Source organism: Alosa alosa, chromosome 15 (genome assembly GCF_017589495.1).
Source record: "Alosa alosa isolate M-15738 ecotype Scorff River chromosome 15, AALO_Geno_1.1, whole genome shotgun sequence".
In the NCBI taxonomy this organism is placed as follows: Eukaryota; Metazoa; Chordata; class Actinopteri; order Clupeiformes; family Clupeidae; genus Alosa; species Alosa alosa.
The window spans coordinates 24,727,534-24,744,370 of NC_063203.1; the positions used below are offsets into that span (position 1 = coordinate 24,727,534).

The 16,837-nt window shown below is 41.3% G+C and overlaps 2 protein-coding genes across 4 annotated transcripts in view; one reads left to right on the top strand and one right to left on the bottom strand.

The window, feature by feature from the left end:
* Positions 1-5,114, top strand: part of tmprss4a (transmembrane serine protease 4a) — a 27,115-nt gene extending 22,001 nt beyond the window's left edge. For both annotated transcript variants that reach the window (XM_048265594.1, XM_048265593.1), the window contains exons 8-13: positions 1,303-1,468; positions 2,029-2,195; positions 2,672-2,767; positions 3,060-3,202; positions 3,592-3,741; positions 4,993-5,114. In XM_048265594.1, the coding sequence (XP_048121551.1) occupies positions 1,303-1,468; positions 2,029-2,195; positions 2,672-2,767; positions 3,060-3,202; positions 3,592-3,741; positions 4,993-4,998 (728 nt within the window). In that variant the 3' untranslated portion in view covers positions 4,999-5,114. The remainder of the gene's footprint in view (positions 1-1,302; positions 1,469-2,028; positions 2,196-2,671; positions 2,768-3,059; positions 3,203-3,591; positions 3,742-4,992) is intronic.
* Positions 5,115-6,514: 1,400 nt separating this feature from the next.
* The window catches only part of scn4ba (sodium channel, voltage-gated, type IV, beta a), a 64,807-nt gene continuing 54,484 nt past the window's right edge, over positions 6,515-16,837 (bottom strand). The window contains exons 4-7 of one of the 2 annotated variants that reach the window (XM_048264105.1): positions 15,002-15,224; positions 13,963-14,092; positions 13,801-13,832; positions 6,515-13,376 (exon numbers count right to left, since the gene is read on the bottom strand). In XM_048264105.1, coding sequence (XP_048120062.1) covers positions 13,360-13,376; positions 13,801-13,832; positions 13,963-14,092; positions 15,002-15,224 — 402 coding nt within the window. In that variant the 3' untranslated portion in view covers positions 6,515-13,359. The remainder of the gene's footprint in view (positions 13,377-13,800; positions 13,833-13,962; positions 14,093-15,001; positions 15,225-16,837) is intronic. The other variant, XM_048264104.1, reaches the window with a different exon arrangement.

The window sequence follows — 16,837 nt, forward strand, 5'->3', positions numbered from 1 at the left end:
CCTCGTTTTTTTCTAGAACTCCCGCAAACTTCACACAACAGATAAAACAACACTGTAACTTTTCTGCTGCTCAGGCGTGCCCGCCCCCCCTGCAGCGCCTCTACAGGCAGTTAACATAAAACACAGCAAGGCACAGAGACAATACAATGCACACAAAACATTAACATAGACCCGAACTGCACATCAAAACACACCCAGGACGTTACAATATGTTAAAAAAGTTAATAAAATATAAAGTTGTATCTAATATGCATTTCATATGCATAAGAAGTTGAAGTTTAACTCATATGTGACAGTCATTTGTCCCGACCAGGCAGTAAACCCCATTTATTCTAAGTCAATGCACACATATCTGTGTTTATACTATATTTTATGCAGGTGAGACATGGAAAAGCAGTTTTAGAAAGATGCAAATATATTTGGGGCTATCAGGTAGGGCAGTGTTTCCCCTAGAATTTTTTCCAGCAGCGGTGCTGTTGATCATAGGAAGGCCTGAAATAGTATGTTAAAGAAAAGCCCCACAGCTGCGTTTCAAAAAGATTCAACAGGCACTTGACTTCTTGTAGTTTCTGACATACAGCCATTTATGTTATCATACAGCCTGTTTAGCCTTTAGTAAGTGTTTCCATAAAATAGTCTCTAGGTCAGGGGTTTTAGATCCTCATGATCCTTGATACTGATATAGCCTGGACTCTTATATTTGCATTAATATAACAAAAATCATGATTAAATGTTTTTCTTGGTCTAGCCATTTCTACATTGGAACTGCCACTTTCTATTGCTTTTTTCAATATGAATATATTATCTGCCTTAAGAAAAAACTTCCACCACATCTACAAACTACAGACCGATTGAAAAAATCAAAAATGTTCAGCCAGTAAGCCTAAAGTGCTGTAAAGGAAATATAAAAAAAAACACTGTAGTCATCCATGGGTTAAGTTAAAGTTCAGGTTTACTTTTACACGTGAGGTGTAGTCTATTGTAACATGGGAAACGCTAGCCCCTAGTGGTTGTCTCAATTTAAAGCATATAACAATAGAATGCATTTGAGCCTTTAGACCTATCTGCTGTGCAAAGTTTACCCATGATATCAATGCTATTTGGGGAAAACAAAAATAAAAACAAAATGCTTGTACCAAGATACAGTATATGAACATGTGATATGTGATATGTGAACTATGTCAGTGAGATTCATTTCTCCTGATGTCTATGAGCTGGGGCTGTGTGTGTGTGTGTGTGTGTGTGTGTGTGTGTGTGTCCAGAGGTGTGTGAGTAATCAGGCTGTGCTTTTGGTCTCCGCAGACTGCGGAACACGTACGGGCGGTTCGGAACGCATTGTGGGGGGCGTGTCAACGGAGATCGAGCACTGGCCCTGGCAGGTGAGCCTGCAGCAGAACGGACAGCACACCTGCGGAGGCTCGCTAGTGTCCCCGCAATGGGTCGTCTCTGCTGCCCACTGCTTCTCAGGGTGAGTGGCTTACAACACACACATACACACACACATACACACATACAGTACACACACACACACACACACACACACACACACACGCACAAATGTACATGCAAACGCACATGCACACGCACACGCACACACACACCAACACATGCACACACACACCACACACACACACACACACACACACACACACACACACACACACACACACACACACACACACACACAAGACACAAGACTTAACTCTACTAAAGAACACAAAAGCAACAGCTAGGGGCAATTGACACATTTACACATTGTGTACTTATTTAGCTGTGTTGCCATTTGCACTCTCTGAATGATAATTGTTAGAAATAGTTGTTGACTTGTAGTAGTATGACAGGAAGAACTCTTTATGTTGCCATGCACACGGACACACATACGCTCACACACACACACGCTCGAACACACACACGCACACGCACACACACACATGTAGCACACACACTTGTAGTAGTACAGCAGGAAGACCTGTTTATGTTGCCACTGCCCTCCTGACTGGCCTCCTGTCCATCTCTCCCATGCTAAAGCTCTAAGAAGGAGCTGAGTCGATGGAGAGTGGTGTCAGGGAGGACGTACATGGGGACATCAGGAGGGTCATCTGTGGAGAAGATCATCACGCACAGCGGCTACGACCCCAAGAGGAACGACTACGACATCGCTATGATGAAGCTGAGCAGCCCCATCACTGTTGGGGGTAAGTGTGCAGCACAGTGTAAGGCCAGGCCTGGCCAGTTTATTTATTTAGCGCATTTCAGTCAATGTGCTTTACATAAACAAAAGCGCTGGGGTACTGTACGTACATCTGCCACACAGACGGACATGTCGTGGTTGACTCTCAACCAGTACTGGACCCATATCACCCGTCACCCTTGCATTTCTAAATGGAGAAAGGAGTAAACAATATGGCCACAAAGTTCTACACTCTGCTTTCTCTTGTACCAGTAAAGTCTGACCTCTACTGGTCAAATCATGAAATTACAACAACAAAAAAAAGAGATAAGAGGAACAGACTTTACTTCTGCAGAACTGTGTAGAGTTTGGAATGGAATGTTTTGCAAACTTACTAATGAATAGCTGCTGTGCTGCTTCAATCCCATCGACTAATAATATGACAGGTGTTGTATTGGAGGGCATGCTCACTCTTCATGCATGTGTGTTGGTTCTTGACAGATGCACGCAGGCCTGTGTGCCTCCCTCCCCACAACCAGGGCCTGATAGCTGGGGACCCTCTGGTGGTGACCGGCTGGGGGTACCTGGAGGAGAAAGGTGAGCACCTGGATCAAACACTCAATTCAAATGAGCTTTTGGTTTTATTGTGATCTATCTATCTATCTATCTATCTATCTATCTATGTGTTGTCAACACAACTTTTACTGCATGTAATGGAATTGGTGGCCAACCCTAGTCCTCGAGAATTAAACATAGACAATAAACATTTCCATAGCATGTATCGAACAAAATGAAACCATACGCTTGCTTTGATGTCTTTTTTCTATCTTTTTTTTGATGGCCCCATCTCAATCTCCCTGACCATCTCCTCCTGTCCTCTCTTCTCCAGGGAAGGTGTCTCCAAAGCTACAGAAGGCTGATGTGCCGCTCATAGACCGCTCCGCGTGTGCATCACCCACCATATACGGGAGCCTGATCACACCCAGGATGATCTGTGCTGGCTACCTACAGGGCAAAGTAGATGCGTGCCAGGTGAAACATTTACAACATCCTGTGTTCCTAATAAAATACCAAGCTAGTCTTCCATTACAACTGTATTAGACAACCTTGATTCCATAACCATGGTATTGTTGAAGAATGTCCAGCTACAGTACAACACACACACACACATGCACCATTACTTATTCATTTAGCTAACACTTTTATCCAGAGTGACTTACAGTACATAATGACAATTGAACAAGGCATTTAACCCCAAGTTGCTTTGGGGATACTGGCCCTCAAAATAATTGACATACGTGAGTCGTTTTCTATAAAAAAGCTTCCGCCAAATAAATAAGCATATAGAATATGACACCTGTGTGACCTGGGTGTGGCTGCTTGTCTGTTTGCTGATGACCTCCTCTGTGCTGGCCTGATAGGGGGACAGTGGTGGGCCCCTGGTGTTCCTGGCTAACCGCTGGCAGCTGGTCGGCGTGGTGAGCTGGGGTGTAGGCTGCGCTCGGGAGGGAAGGCCAGGCGTCTACTGCAACGTGGATGACCTGCTGGACTGGATCCACTCAGTCATGGAGGTTAGTTGGCCGCGCACAATTTTTAGTGATATACAGTGTGATATGTAAGGGATAATGTATAGAACGCCGGTCATTATCGGGAAATAGGTCCCGACAGGGCAAACCGGAGGGGTCTTGTCCCGCCCTAAAGTGAATAGAGCATTCTATAGCATTATGAAGAGACGTGTAATAAATGTTATATATATATTTTAGTGTGATTATACTACTACTACTACTACTACTACTACTACTACTACTAATAATAATAATAATAATAATAATAATAATAATAATAATAATAATACATTTTATTTATAAAGTGTAACTTATATGTATATAGTCCTGTCAAGTCATCTTGCTGCTTTGACAGAGTTATGCTATGTGAGTATGTAGGGCCCTGATTGAAATGATGGGCAAAGTGGAAAGTGGAACTAAAGTTCATCTAATAATGAGGCTTTCTAATAATCTAATCTAATCTGATAATGAGGCCAGGGGCGGAGTGGGACTCTAAATATTACCGGGAGATTTCAAGCTCCAGAGGCCTCCTCCCTGTTATCACCAGGCCTGCGGGGAGGAGCTGCGGGGAGTGAGAGAGAGGGGGGGTCTGCAATCCTACAGTCCAGGTTGCTGGATGGTGCAGCAAAGAACTTCTACAAACAACACTATTATGCCCTTTTTAAGCTCACAGTAATCAGCCTGGCCTCAAAACGCTACCGGCCGACTGGGAATTCTCCAAATTTTCCCAATAACCACTCCGCGACTGAACGAGGCAAAATCTATTTGCTAATTTAACACCATGAGCAAGACCCTAAGCACAAGCATCGGTGGGTCAGCCCAGGCCTCCCAGAGTTCATACACGAGAGTTCAACACTTTGCTCATTGAGTGCAATTTACCGGCCATTTAAATTGGGCCAGTTTATTTGTTTAGTTTATGTGTAATGCGTTTATATCACTTGAATAAATACATTTTTATTACAGGGTAGAGCAGAGGATCTCACTCAGGATTGATCATAGCATTTAACATGACTTTGTAGTGCTCATATTAATAAACCAGTTTCTTAGGCCCGTTGCTGTAGCTTCTCTGCTCTACCTACCTGACAGAAGTGCTATTGCTCTGCAGAACACCCATTTAGCTAATAGCTAATTAAGAACATGGTAATGCCCCTCTTTTGGGACTAACTGCATCAGTTATAAACACGCATGTAATCAAAAGACATCCTAAGTTGCTGTTGGTTAAACAATTGAATAAGACATTGTTTTTCTTTTCCTCAGTTGTAGCCGGTGAGCAGAAGAAGAATGTAAGAGGACTGAGCCATGAGGAGAGCTTCTGTGTGTGTGTGTGTGTGTGTGTGTGTGTGTGTTTGTTCGTGTGCACATCCAACCCTCCATCCCCACACACACACACACACACACACACACACACACACACACACACACACACACACATATGCACACACACATATGCACACACACACACATGCACACACACACACATATATACACACACACACACACACACACACACACACACAAGCATATACACACAAACACACACACACACACACACACACACACACACACACACACACACACAGTACACATACGCATATGCACACAGAAGCAGGCCGAGTGTCTCTGCCATGACGTAACTTCAGATGTCCGCACAGAGTGATCTTCATGTCATGCAGGGTGCAGAATCGTTGTGTGATGTGCTATTCAATACTACTTTCTCAGGGGAAACGTTTTGTATTATGTTTGGCCAAATAACCATAGAGGCTGCTGGGAGATTTCTCAGCCACTACTTGATCTCAGAGTGCAATGCCAACATGAAAAGCTGCCATACGGGACCAGAAAGCACATACCATGTTGGCTACTCTGTATTAAAATCAACAGCACCATTTTATTTTCAGTGTGATAGGTTCAAATGCGACTTCATAAACTATTTGTGCACGTAACCATCATCACTGAGAAAATCAACACCACTTTGTTGTCACTTTGTTGAAAATACTAGCCTTTGAAGTGTGTGTGTGTGTGTGTGTGTGAAATGTTACACACAACTTGAAAATAATCATGTATTTGAACACTTATCGGTATTTTCGAACCATCACCATGTACGCCCTAGTGTTTTCTGTGTGCACAAAATGTGCAAATGTGGATTTAGATGTTGGTGCTCATGGAGTGGAGTTTTATGCTAGTGCATGGTTGTGTTTCTGGTAAGCGTGTTAATATATGAAGATGAAGTGTTGTTAGTGTGTGTGTGTGTGGCAGTAGAAACGGAGTGAGATGTGTTCTTGTACATAATGTAATTAAGGAAATAATTTGTCTGTACATTTGATAAATGGTAATGTTATAAAATAAATGATGGATTTGTCTGAATAAGTGGTTGTTTTTCATGAGTCCAAAATTCTTCAATAATAATAAAAAAATATATACAAATAATAATATAATTGTCAATTAAATTAAAATAATGCATTTTTTTCATTTGTCTTGCAATGTGAGTAGTCAAAAGTTCAGTGTAAGCTCAGCAATTCTGTCAATCATGTCATGTGAGTTATCATATCGTACCCCCCCACAATGTTTGTCCAGCTTCAGATTAATGGGTTTAAAATTCACCTTCATATCTTGATCATAACCCCATATCATAATTCTGTTCCCTGACATTCCTTCTCATATTATTAAGTGACTCTCTCTCTCTCTCTCTCTCTCTCTCTCTCTCACTCACACCACTCACACACACACACACACACACTAGTCTCTTTATTGAGATCAATAAATACACACAAACACAAATCCATCATTATTTAAGCAAACTTAATTTTTTATTTTGTTATATGCACTTAGATTTTTTTTTTTTTGTTTTTTTTTTTTTACAGTCCAGAGAAAGTCTACTGAGGTGCATAGTCATGATCAGAGCATTAATGACAGACATTTGTACAGAGGACACAGAGGGTCAGTACAGTAGGTGGACGGCGTACACATTCACTGTTACCGGTTAGAGGAGCAGTAGTACGGAAGCATTGTGTTGTTGAACACAGACAAGCTCACCTCAAGCAGTCGTGGACACACACACACATGGTGCAGGGCTTATAAAGAGAGAGGTCCGGCGCATGGAGTGGACACACATTAAATACATACACCTGTCAGCCTTCGTTTAACCCCAGATGGGGAGTCTTAGACAACAAGTTTATTTTCAAACAAAAGCATCCCACATGACTGGGCACCATGCTCTGGATCTCGTACCAAATGCCAAGTAGATCCAAATGGATCCACCTGCAAGTTTGGGACTAAATCCATGCCAGCGCCCCCTGTTATTTGGGATTGGCCTCCTCATCCAAGGGTGTCTGGACAGTCGATACGATGGAGGCTGTTGTCACCATGTACACCTGTGCTTGTTACTCTGTGTTGGTCTGCCTGTGTGTGTCGTTTCAGTTTGAATCCAAGGCTATATTGATTTGAGTAAAAGTGTCCAGTGCTTTGTTTATCATCTAGAAAAAAACAGTTATAGTGACCATGCACTGTATGCTTTCAAGGCATACAGATTATTAGCCTTCTCTGAGCCCACAAAAAGCTTTGAGATAGTGGGGATATTACATTTTTTGAGTTAAAACAGTACAGTACCATCACAAAAGGGATAGCTCTTGTAATCTCTATGTATTTAGGTATACATATCTTGTTATATCCCTAGTGGAAATGTAGTGAGTTTCACTGCAGGGGAAGAATATAAGTCCCTTTCTGGAATGTTCCGATCTAGTCTTGTGTAGCCAGATGTGTGTCTGGAGACAACCCCAGTAAAATGTGGTCTACATGTGGGGTGGAACGACTACGCTAAACAGCATTTGAAAGTTTGTAAACCAATGGGAAGACACCCAAAGGGGAGAATAGGACTAGGGGAGGCTAGAAGAACACATACATGCAGAAGGATGGGTTAGAAGAGAAAATGGCTTTTTTATCTTTTTACACATCCCCGGGCCACAGTTTCACTGTGTTGTCTCCAGACGGTGGGGTTCTGGACAGTAAGTGCCCCGTGCGGGGGCAAGTAATGAGCGGACCGCGCTGACTCTTGGCTTGGCAGTGGGTGCAGGAGCCGCTCGTCCGGGCAGTGAAATCCTTATATGAGTATCAAATTGGAGTACACTTTAAAGGTCATTGCTGATGTTGTTCTAATCTAGAGGTGAGACGTCATCTCTTTAGACTAGCGAGCCAAGGGTGCTCAAGTGTTCATTTCAGACAAGCATGTACTAGTTCATTCCACAGTCCAAGACCAGAGAAATCTGCTTGCAATGGCTACATAAACAGCCCTGGCTCCCATATGGTGTGTGGTTAAATCCAAACATGTAGATATTTCAAAAGTGGCAGTGGTAGACCTATGAGTCAGGATTACATATTTTTCACCTTTATCATGTACATAAAATTTCCTCTATAGTTTTTATTAGTTTTCAGATCATAGAATCTGGAGCAAGTTTGTTAAAAAAAGAAATTGCCCCTCGGTTTGCATTATGCATCAAATAATAATGGACAGCTCATTTGTCCCACAATGCATTTCAGTAAAGATTTCATTTTTAGGGATTTCATCTCTTTCACTTCCATTGTTTAGCCCGTTTGCTAAAACATAATGGTCAGTTCTGCCAAAAAAAGTAGATATGCATTTCTGTCTTTAAAATCACTCACTTCCCTGTGTGATGGCTGTATATAGGCAGACACTGAGACAGGGTATCAGTGAAGTAATACTTTGTACAATAAAAATACTTTTCAGATTCATAAGTTAATACTATTGCCTGTCCTGGATGCAGTGGCATACATAGTCTCCAGAAAGACAACCACTGTCGTGTACACTGGCATTGGTTGTGTACTGTACAGACACAGACAGATAGATATGGATAGATGACTGACAGATGGATAGAAAGAGAGAGAGAGAGAGAGAGAGAGAGAGAGAGAGAGAGAGAGGGAGATGGAGAGTGAGAGAGAGAGAGAGCTGGTGAAATGAGAAACAAATATATGGAGATGAAATACAGGAAAGAAAACAAATGTCTGGGAGGAAAGAGAGAGCAAGAGAGTAAGAGAAAGCAAGAGAGAGACAGAGAGAGACAGAGAGAGTTGAAGTTATGGGGATGAAATAGAGAAGCAAATTTAAGGACAACAATAGAAAGGAACTACATGAAGGGGAGGGGAGGGATATGGAGAGAATGAGAGAGCAAGTCAGAGAGAGAGAGAGAGAGAGGAGAGAGAGAGAGAGAGGAGGGGGAGAGAGGGAAGGAGAGAGAGAGGGGGGCGGGAGATTCCATGACTGCACTGCTGCAGTTGAAATGGGCTGGGCTGCTGTTTCTGGTGCAGAGCGCCTCTCAATCCAGGCACAAGCAGCCGAGCCCAGAGAAAAATCAATCCCCACTGATGACAATGCACTAGATCAGACAGCAGGGGTCTGAGGCAGACAAGAGACATAACACAGCGAGAGAGAGAGAGATAGTGAGAGAGAGAGAGAGAGGGAGAGAGAAAGAGAGAGAAGAGCTGCGAGATACAGAGCATACACAGAGGAGAGATGGGACAGAATAGCGGCTGGTGGGTGAGGATATAGGAAGGATGGAAGAAAACAGGAAGACGGGAGGATAGCGTGACTTGTACATTCATTGTCCGAGCTCTTTCAGTGGGAAGACATGTTGGAGAAAGACTTGGGCAGACTAATGGTGTTCGCAGAAGGTTTGAGTGCATGTAAAGTGCAAATAGACCAGAAACTAAGTAGATATGTAACAGTAGGCAAGTAAATATTAAAATAAAAGAACCCCTTAAGCTTATTATCCATTTCAAGGCCAGAATCAAAACAAATGTGCTTTAACGGAAGCTGTGTTACGCAGATTCAAACATTCCTTTTTTTAACAATATTGCTTATAACCCCACCAGCAAACAGATTGTTTGACAGATTGTTCAGTATTGGTGAAATCATCAGCCTCACTCATTTTAGCATTCAGTGTGATTTTACAGTTGCCACCAGGTCACTAATGCCTGTCATGCATAGATGGAAATCTGCAACATCCATAAGTGTTGCAGATGTATTTTGAACTGTAGTGGAATGAACCTCTCTTTCGTGAGTATTTTACTTCTTCAGCATACCATAATAATAACAGGTATGTGCAGGAGTGAAATCTGGAGTTAGTGGCCCCATGTAGGCCAAACAGCATCATTCTAAACTTAAAATGTAAGGGTGGTCTGTGTGTGTGTGTGTGTGTGTGTGTGTGTGTGTGTGTGTGTGTGTGTATGTGTGTGTGTGTGTGTGTGTGTGTGTGTGTGTGTGTGTGTGTGTGTGTGTTTTGGTTATGAACACAATTTTTCCCCTTTCCTTCATCCTGACCAATATAAACATCATCGCCAGATCATGGACAAGCAAGGCCAATGGCCCCAGTCCCAAAATGGACACCAACTCAGTAGCTCTGTTTACACGCACAAACACACTGTATATTGCAACATTAGTTATTAAAAGCATGGGAATAAAATAATGCCATTATTGCTCTGGGATCAGATTAGAAACACAAAATGGTAAATGGTGCAGAGGTAACTCTTTGGATTATTTACCAATAATAATAATAATAATAATAATAATAATAATAATAATAATAATATAAAAGCAATGGTATAGTCAAATGTAATCGTACAAATTACATTGAAATAATTCCCATAAGTAATTTCAAGCACATCATGGCTGATCATGATATTATGGGATGCCACTGCACTAAAAGCATGTAAAACCCTCCCAAGCCAACCTTAGGAGAGCTAAGGCCCTGATTCTTGAAGTAGCGTCAAGTGAAAAGGACCTTTGCTATTTAAAGGTGCTTACCAGGACACGGAAGCACTCACAACTCCTAACGAAGCTCACCTTCCCATGCCTATCCTACATACTATCCACACAGAAATATACCTATATTCCACTGGACTGTCAACACCTTCTCTTCAAATAGCACACTCGGTTACTTTCCCTATGCCACACATTTACAATGTTTACATATGTTTACACTGAAACAAAAATAAAAATAATCTACATGGTTAAAGTGCCCATAGGGGTTCCTCTTCAAACATGGCACCGTCTACGATCCCTCCATCCAGGCAGGGAGTGCATTGCAAATGTTTGCTGAGGACATTTACATGTTTTGCTTTCATCCGAATCACTGAAAGCAACATTCACTGATTACATTTTCCTGAACTTCCATTACAATTAGAATCTCAGACGTGAAATAGATACACGGAGGTATATGCGTAATTTCAGATGGCAAAAAAGGGTTTAAAGGTTGTCAGAGACTGTTAAGGGGGAGAAATAAGGATTTGGATAAAATTATGAATTTATCATAAAATCATCTCACTATGTTCTTTTCCACAATAAAAATACGCTGGTCTTGTTTATGAATTGAATTAACATGTGTGCCTCATTACTGCAGGACAATACAGTTGTTGACAAATATTCAGGTAGCTTGCACTTCTGATTACTACTGTATGTTTCAAATACTAAAAATACTGTATACATGTTTAGTCTGTTCCTGTACCTGTCGTATGGTAGATGAATGGATATCAGTAAGACCATCATTACATTGATATAAACTATTCAACATTGATGGTATTTTTTAACTTCACTGGTTGCAAACAGGATAAAGCTACGTTTCTAAGTTCCTACGTTTCTATGGCTGATCATATGGTTCTTGCCTTAAAAAAGTACAGATGAATACCACAACTGCTATGATTGTGTAAGGATGAGTATTCCTCTGGACTTAACTCAAGTTTCTAGACAACAAAAGGTATTTAAAGGGCTGAACATTGGGGTGGCAATGGGCAGTTATGAGACTGGTGGGCAGACAGTATCAGAAAAAGAAGAAGAAGAAGAAGAAGAAGAAGAAGAAGAAGAAGAAGAAGAAGAAAAGAAGAAAAGAAGGTAAAGGTGTCGTCTGCCCAAAGAACGGTGTGTTGAATAGTTTCACATCCCGCTCAGCAGGGGCTAACACTTAATCCACACCAAAGCTTCTTCCTTCTGTCACTACTTAGCAATAACCCGTCAACCATGGCCAAAAGCACTGACCAGAATTAGCAGGTGTGCTAGAGAAAGACAGACGGATGCTATGGTGTGCCAGACAGTGGCCAGACGCACAACTGAGAACCCCTGCCCCTACAAAACGGCCCACACAAAATAGAGTTTGTCTGGCATCAAGTCAAACTGGGTTTTCCAATGTGTACAGTTGGTGTTTGGATTTACATAGACAGAGCAGGCTTTGATAGAGAAACCAAAACATAATAGAGAGTGAACTTGTACAAGGTGGGTCTCATATGGTGCAGTGTACATACAGTATGTCTATATAAAATCATTCAACATGCAAAAAATGCTTTTTGTTTTGTTTTGTTCTCAAAGCAGCGTCATAATAGTCCATTCATTTCATGAGGGATGGGATCATGTTCTGGGGGATTGTCTTTTTTTTCTTATTATTCCTCCATGTTTTTATATATTCATTAAAATCTCTATATCTTTTTTAAAATCTTTGATTAAAACGTTAGCGTATATATATTTTGTGTGTGTGTGTGTGTGTGTGTGAGTAGCAGAAGGAAGGAAGATTCCATAAAAGCGTAAGGAAGTCAGAAGCATGTGCAGGCACCTGTGACGCATCTAAAGCGAAAGGAAAAGTCTGTGCAGGGCTGGATTTAGAAACAGCTCCCATATTGCTCCACCCTCCAGCGTGAAGGACTCATTTGTGTGGGTTTTTATTTATCATTCTACACGTCCTGCACCTTTAACAGACTGTAGACTGTAGAGTAGGGTCTAGGATATGTGCTGAGAGGTCTAACGTGTGTTTTAATCATGTCATTGCCTCCATTGCTTGAGGAATATCTGATAAGCAGAGCAATGGTGTAGACAGCACTGAAAGAAGGGTCTTGTTTTGCTTGCCTAGATATTTCCCCCTCAGTAGTGTTACTTTGGAATGCATGTAAGTGTTTACAAATATGAGCTTTATGTTACTATACGGTAAAAAAAAATGAACTGTTCTTCATGTGCTGCAGTGAGCTGAGTTGAACCTGTCCAGCGAAGATGCTGGCAGACCTTTGGCAGTGTGTATGGAGGCTGTGGGTGTCCAGTGCTAACTCAGAGGGACAAGGGGCAACACATCTAAAAAGCTCCTCTGTCTCTCCCCACACACACCCACTGAAATCTACAGTCATTACTGGATCTGAATCTGAATGTCTATACTGAACCCAGTCTTCAGCCCATGTAAACAGGAGAGGATCTGTTGTTGTTTGTTGCTAAGGGTGAAGCTAGCATAGCAATGTTTATGAATCCAGCCCGTGACACTTTCCTATAAATCCAAGTCTCAAGCGTAATCATAATAATAATAATAATAATAATAATAATAATTTAAAAAAATAATAATCATATGTTCCAATCCATGAAGTACAATTCCCCATTAGGGTCAAGAGAATAAAGCAGTCCATTATAGTAATCTCTGTCTATACATATCTTCTTCACCATATATTTATATATGTATATACACTTGCATGTATACATATATACATGGAGTGGTATGTAGAAACATACACGCCTTCATGCCTTTGGTGTTGCTTTGTTATCTGCTTTGGAGCCGGAGAGACCGTTCTCTGTGTTGTCATTCCCTGAAGAACTCACAAGGCACTCTTTGCTGAATGACAGAAAGAGAGAGAGAGAGAAGAGAGAGAGAGAGAGAGAGAGAGAGAGAGAGAGAGAGAGAGAGAGAGAGAGAGAGAGAGAGAGAGAAAGAGAGAGATTCTATTAATTTAAATGTAATGTCATTATTGTAAACACAATTCAAATGTTAATTGTCAGGCAATTGGAACTTCACAAAACACACAAAAAATTAACAGTCACAATGCTTAAATGGCCATAGGCCTTTGGCTGAAATATTAGTATTTTTACATTCAAAAACAAACCAGGAAACCTTTCACCTAAAACTTGTCATAATAACATAATGCCACTGTGTTATGCCAGACACCATAGAAACATTTAAATGTAACCAACATGACCAATGTGCAGTTCTATGCACATCAGAATCTATGTATAGCACTGCATAGATTCCCCTTCCCTACCCTTTTCTGTTTCACTTTCTTGGCAAGACAGTCTTGAGAGAAAAAAAACAACAACAATAAAAAGTCACAACATTACAAAAGATTTTTTTTAACGATTACTGGCATTTTTACACAGACACACCTACACAAACACACTCACACACACACACATTGTCAACTTACTTTTTCTCTTGGACCTTGCCGAGAATGTGGAGCACAAGGGATTTGATGACCATGGCTAAGACAATGAATCCGATGACCCCTCCAACCACTGACATGATGATAACGGTGAGTGTGTTGTCCACTTCCCGCACTACCCAGACCAGGAGTGTGGTGTTGGGAAGAGAAGATAGGCCACAAGGACAGAGAGTGGTTAGCATCACACAGCTCGAAAGTGTTGAAAAGTGAAAGGTCAGGCAAGGTTATTTATTCATAGAGCACAATTCATTCACAATAACAATTCAAAGTGTTTTACAAATGAGAAAAGACAGAAACATTAAGATAATGATGAACTTTATGAAGATTATTAAATGTTGATTACATCAATTTTAAGTTAACAAAGAGAAAAACATTTAGAGTGTGTGTTCCCTCTTGTAAAAACGTTGGTTATTGTTTGGTGTGTGCATTGTGATGATTTAGGACCAGGTCCCTGTAGCTGGATTAAAGGTGCTATATGTGCTAGGTGCTATATATAAGACATATACTGTAATAAATCGTACAGTGACCATAACATGACATCTGACATTAAAGAAACATGCTAATTCTGGCTTCACTGACAACAATGGTACAGCCAGGATATTCACAATTCAAACGTTCATTTGCAGCCAGCGAATGCTACAGTAGTAGCATTTCAACCGTTGTACTGCCAGATTAGCCTATTTAAAGCTCTCAAATGTTTTGATTTTGCTTTGGTCTGCCAGATTAGCCTATTTAATGCTCTGAAATGTTTTGATTTTGCTTTGGACTGCCAGATTAGCCTATTTAATGCTCTGAAATGTTTTGATTTTGCTTTGGAATGCCAGATTAGCCTACAGTATTTAATGCTCTCAAATGTTTTGATTTTGGACTGCAATGCCTGTTCTAAACACTAGTGGTCATTCTTACATATAACACCTTTAATCCTAGTCCTAGAATCTCCACTGGAAAATGCTTTTAGTCTAGCAACCGGCATGATACATGCATAAGAAAATAAACAGCCCCTAATGTTTTGGGGAGAACCTACGTTCATCGACAACTATGAGGGTCAGGGTGGCACTGTGGTTGCGGCCCTTCTCCTTGGGGTTTTTGCCGAAGCAGATGTAGTCCCCCGCGTCCTCAAAGGTGATGTTCTTGAAGATGATGGAGATGTTGCTCGTCTTACTGGAACCCACAAACTCCACGCGCTCGTTCAGGATGACCACATGAGGATCAATGCCCTCCATTGGTATCAAGCCCTCACACAGTGGCTGTTGGGAGGAGGCAGTGAGATTCATTAATGTTTATGTTTGTTGTTATTAGGGCCCAAGCACCGGAGGGCGCAAGGTAGTTATTCTGTTTAGGGATTTGTCTGCCATACTTGTGGCGGTGCCCCCTCAAATCAAATCTGTGCCCCCTGTAGTGTGACCACTATACAGGCCATTACGTTTCTATTTTGTTGCTATTTCACATAGGTTATGGTCTTCTTTCATTAGTGAGACTACCTGCAGCAGCACATTATACCTCACGCCAACACTCATCTTGATTATAACATTGTCAACCTTTAACTCTCTCTAACCCACTGTAGCCTACTGCTGCTTGGATCACCTCTCTCTTCTCTCTTCTTATGTTTCACTCCTTTTGCTCCCCCTACCCACCCATTCTCTTTTGCTCTCTCAATGCTTAATGTTATTCATGGTGTTTTGTCTACATGTTTGCTTGTGTGTCCTGTCTGTGTTTGTTTATTATGTCTATAGGCTAAAGTCAAATTATGATCTGTATGTTTTCAATGCTAAACAGGAAATTTTCATGCTGTCACCACTCCAGAACCAAATTCCTACCTCCTTATTCTCTATATTCTTCTCAGCCCCTACCCTTTACATCTCATTCACACACCACATTCCATACCTATTCCTCCACCCCCCATCTACCTCTCCTATCTAATGGACACCTGCACACACTCTCACACACACAATACCCATCTTATCAAACATTTTCATAACTGTACAATCACAACATGGTACCACTTACATTCCTGACCTGGAACATCCGTGGGATTGGATCTCAGGCGAAGAGGCTCAAAATCTTAAATCATTTGGATAGTTTAAAAGCTGACATATGTCTCCTACAAGAAACTCATCTCTCAGAATCAGACTACACCCATATCAAATCAGGACAATTTAATCACATTTTCTCAGCTCATTACAATACAAAACAAAGGGGAGTTTGCGTTCTGATTAACACAAGAATCTCATTCATCCATAACGCCACCATCACAGACCCAGAAGGACGTTTTGTCATCATAAACATCTCAATTCACAATACCCTTGTAACAATTGCTAATGTTTATGGCCCTAATACAGACAACCCAGTTTTCTTTCAGAACCTCTTCACCTCCATCTCAACTCTATCTGGCTGTCCCATCATAATGCATGGCGACTTCAATACAGTGTTAGACCCCACAATTGACAGATCTGATCACTCTAAAAGCAAACGAATCTGGCAATCCACAAAAACAATAAAACAGTTCATGAGCGATTCTGGCCTTGGCGATTGTTGGCGGCTTCAGCACCCAGACTCCAAATGCTACTCTTTTTTCTCTCCGGTCCACCACTCCTATTCCCGTATTGATTATTATGACCGCGGCGCAGCAAAGCCCACTCTTCCCCTCCCCATTTACAATCTTCATTGAACCCCTAGCAGCTGACATCCGTCAGAACCCCCTCATCAAAGGTGTCCAGACTCCATATATGCATCACAAAATCAGCCTTTATGTCGACGACATTCTTCTCTTTCTTCAAGACCCCACAACATCAGTAAAAGAAACCATCAAACTCATTGACACATTCTCTAAAATTTCTGAATACTCAATCAATTGGAATAA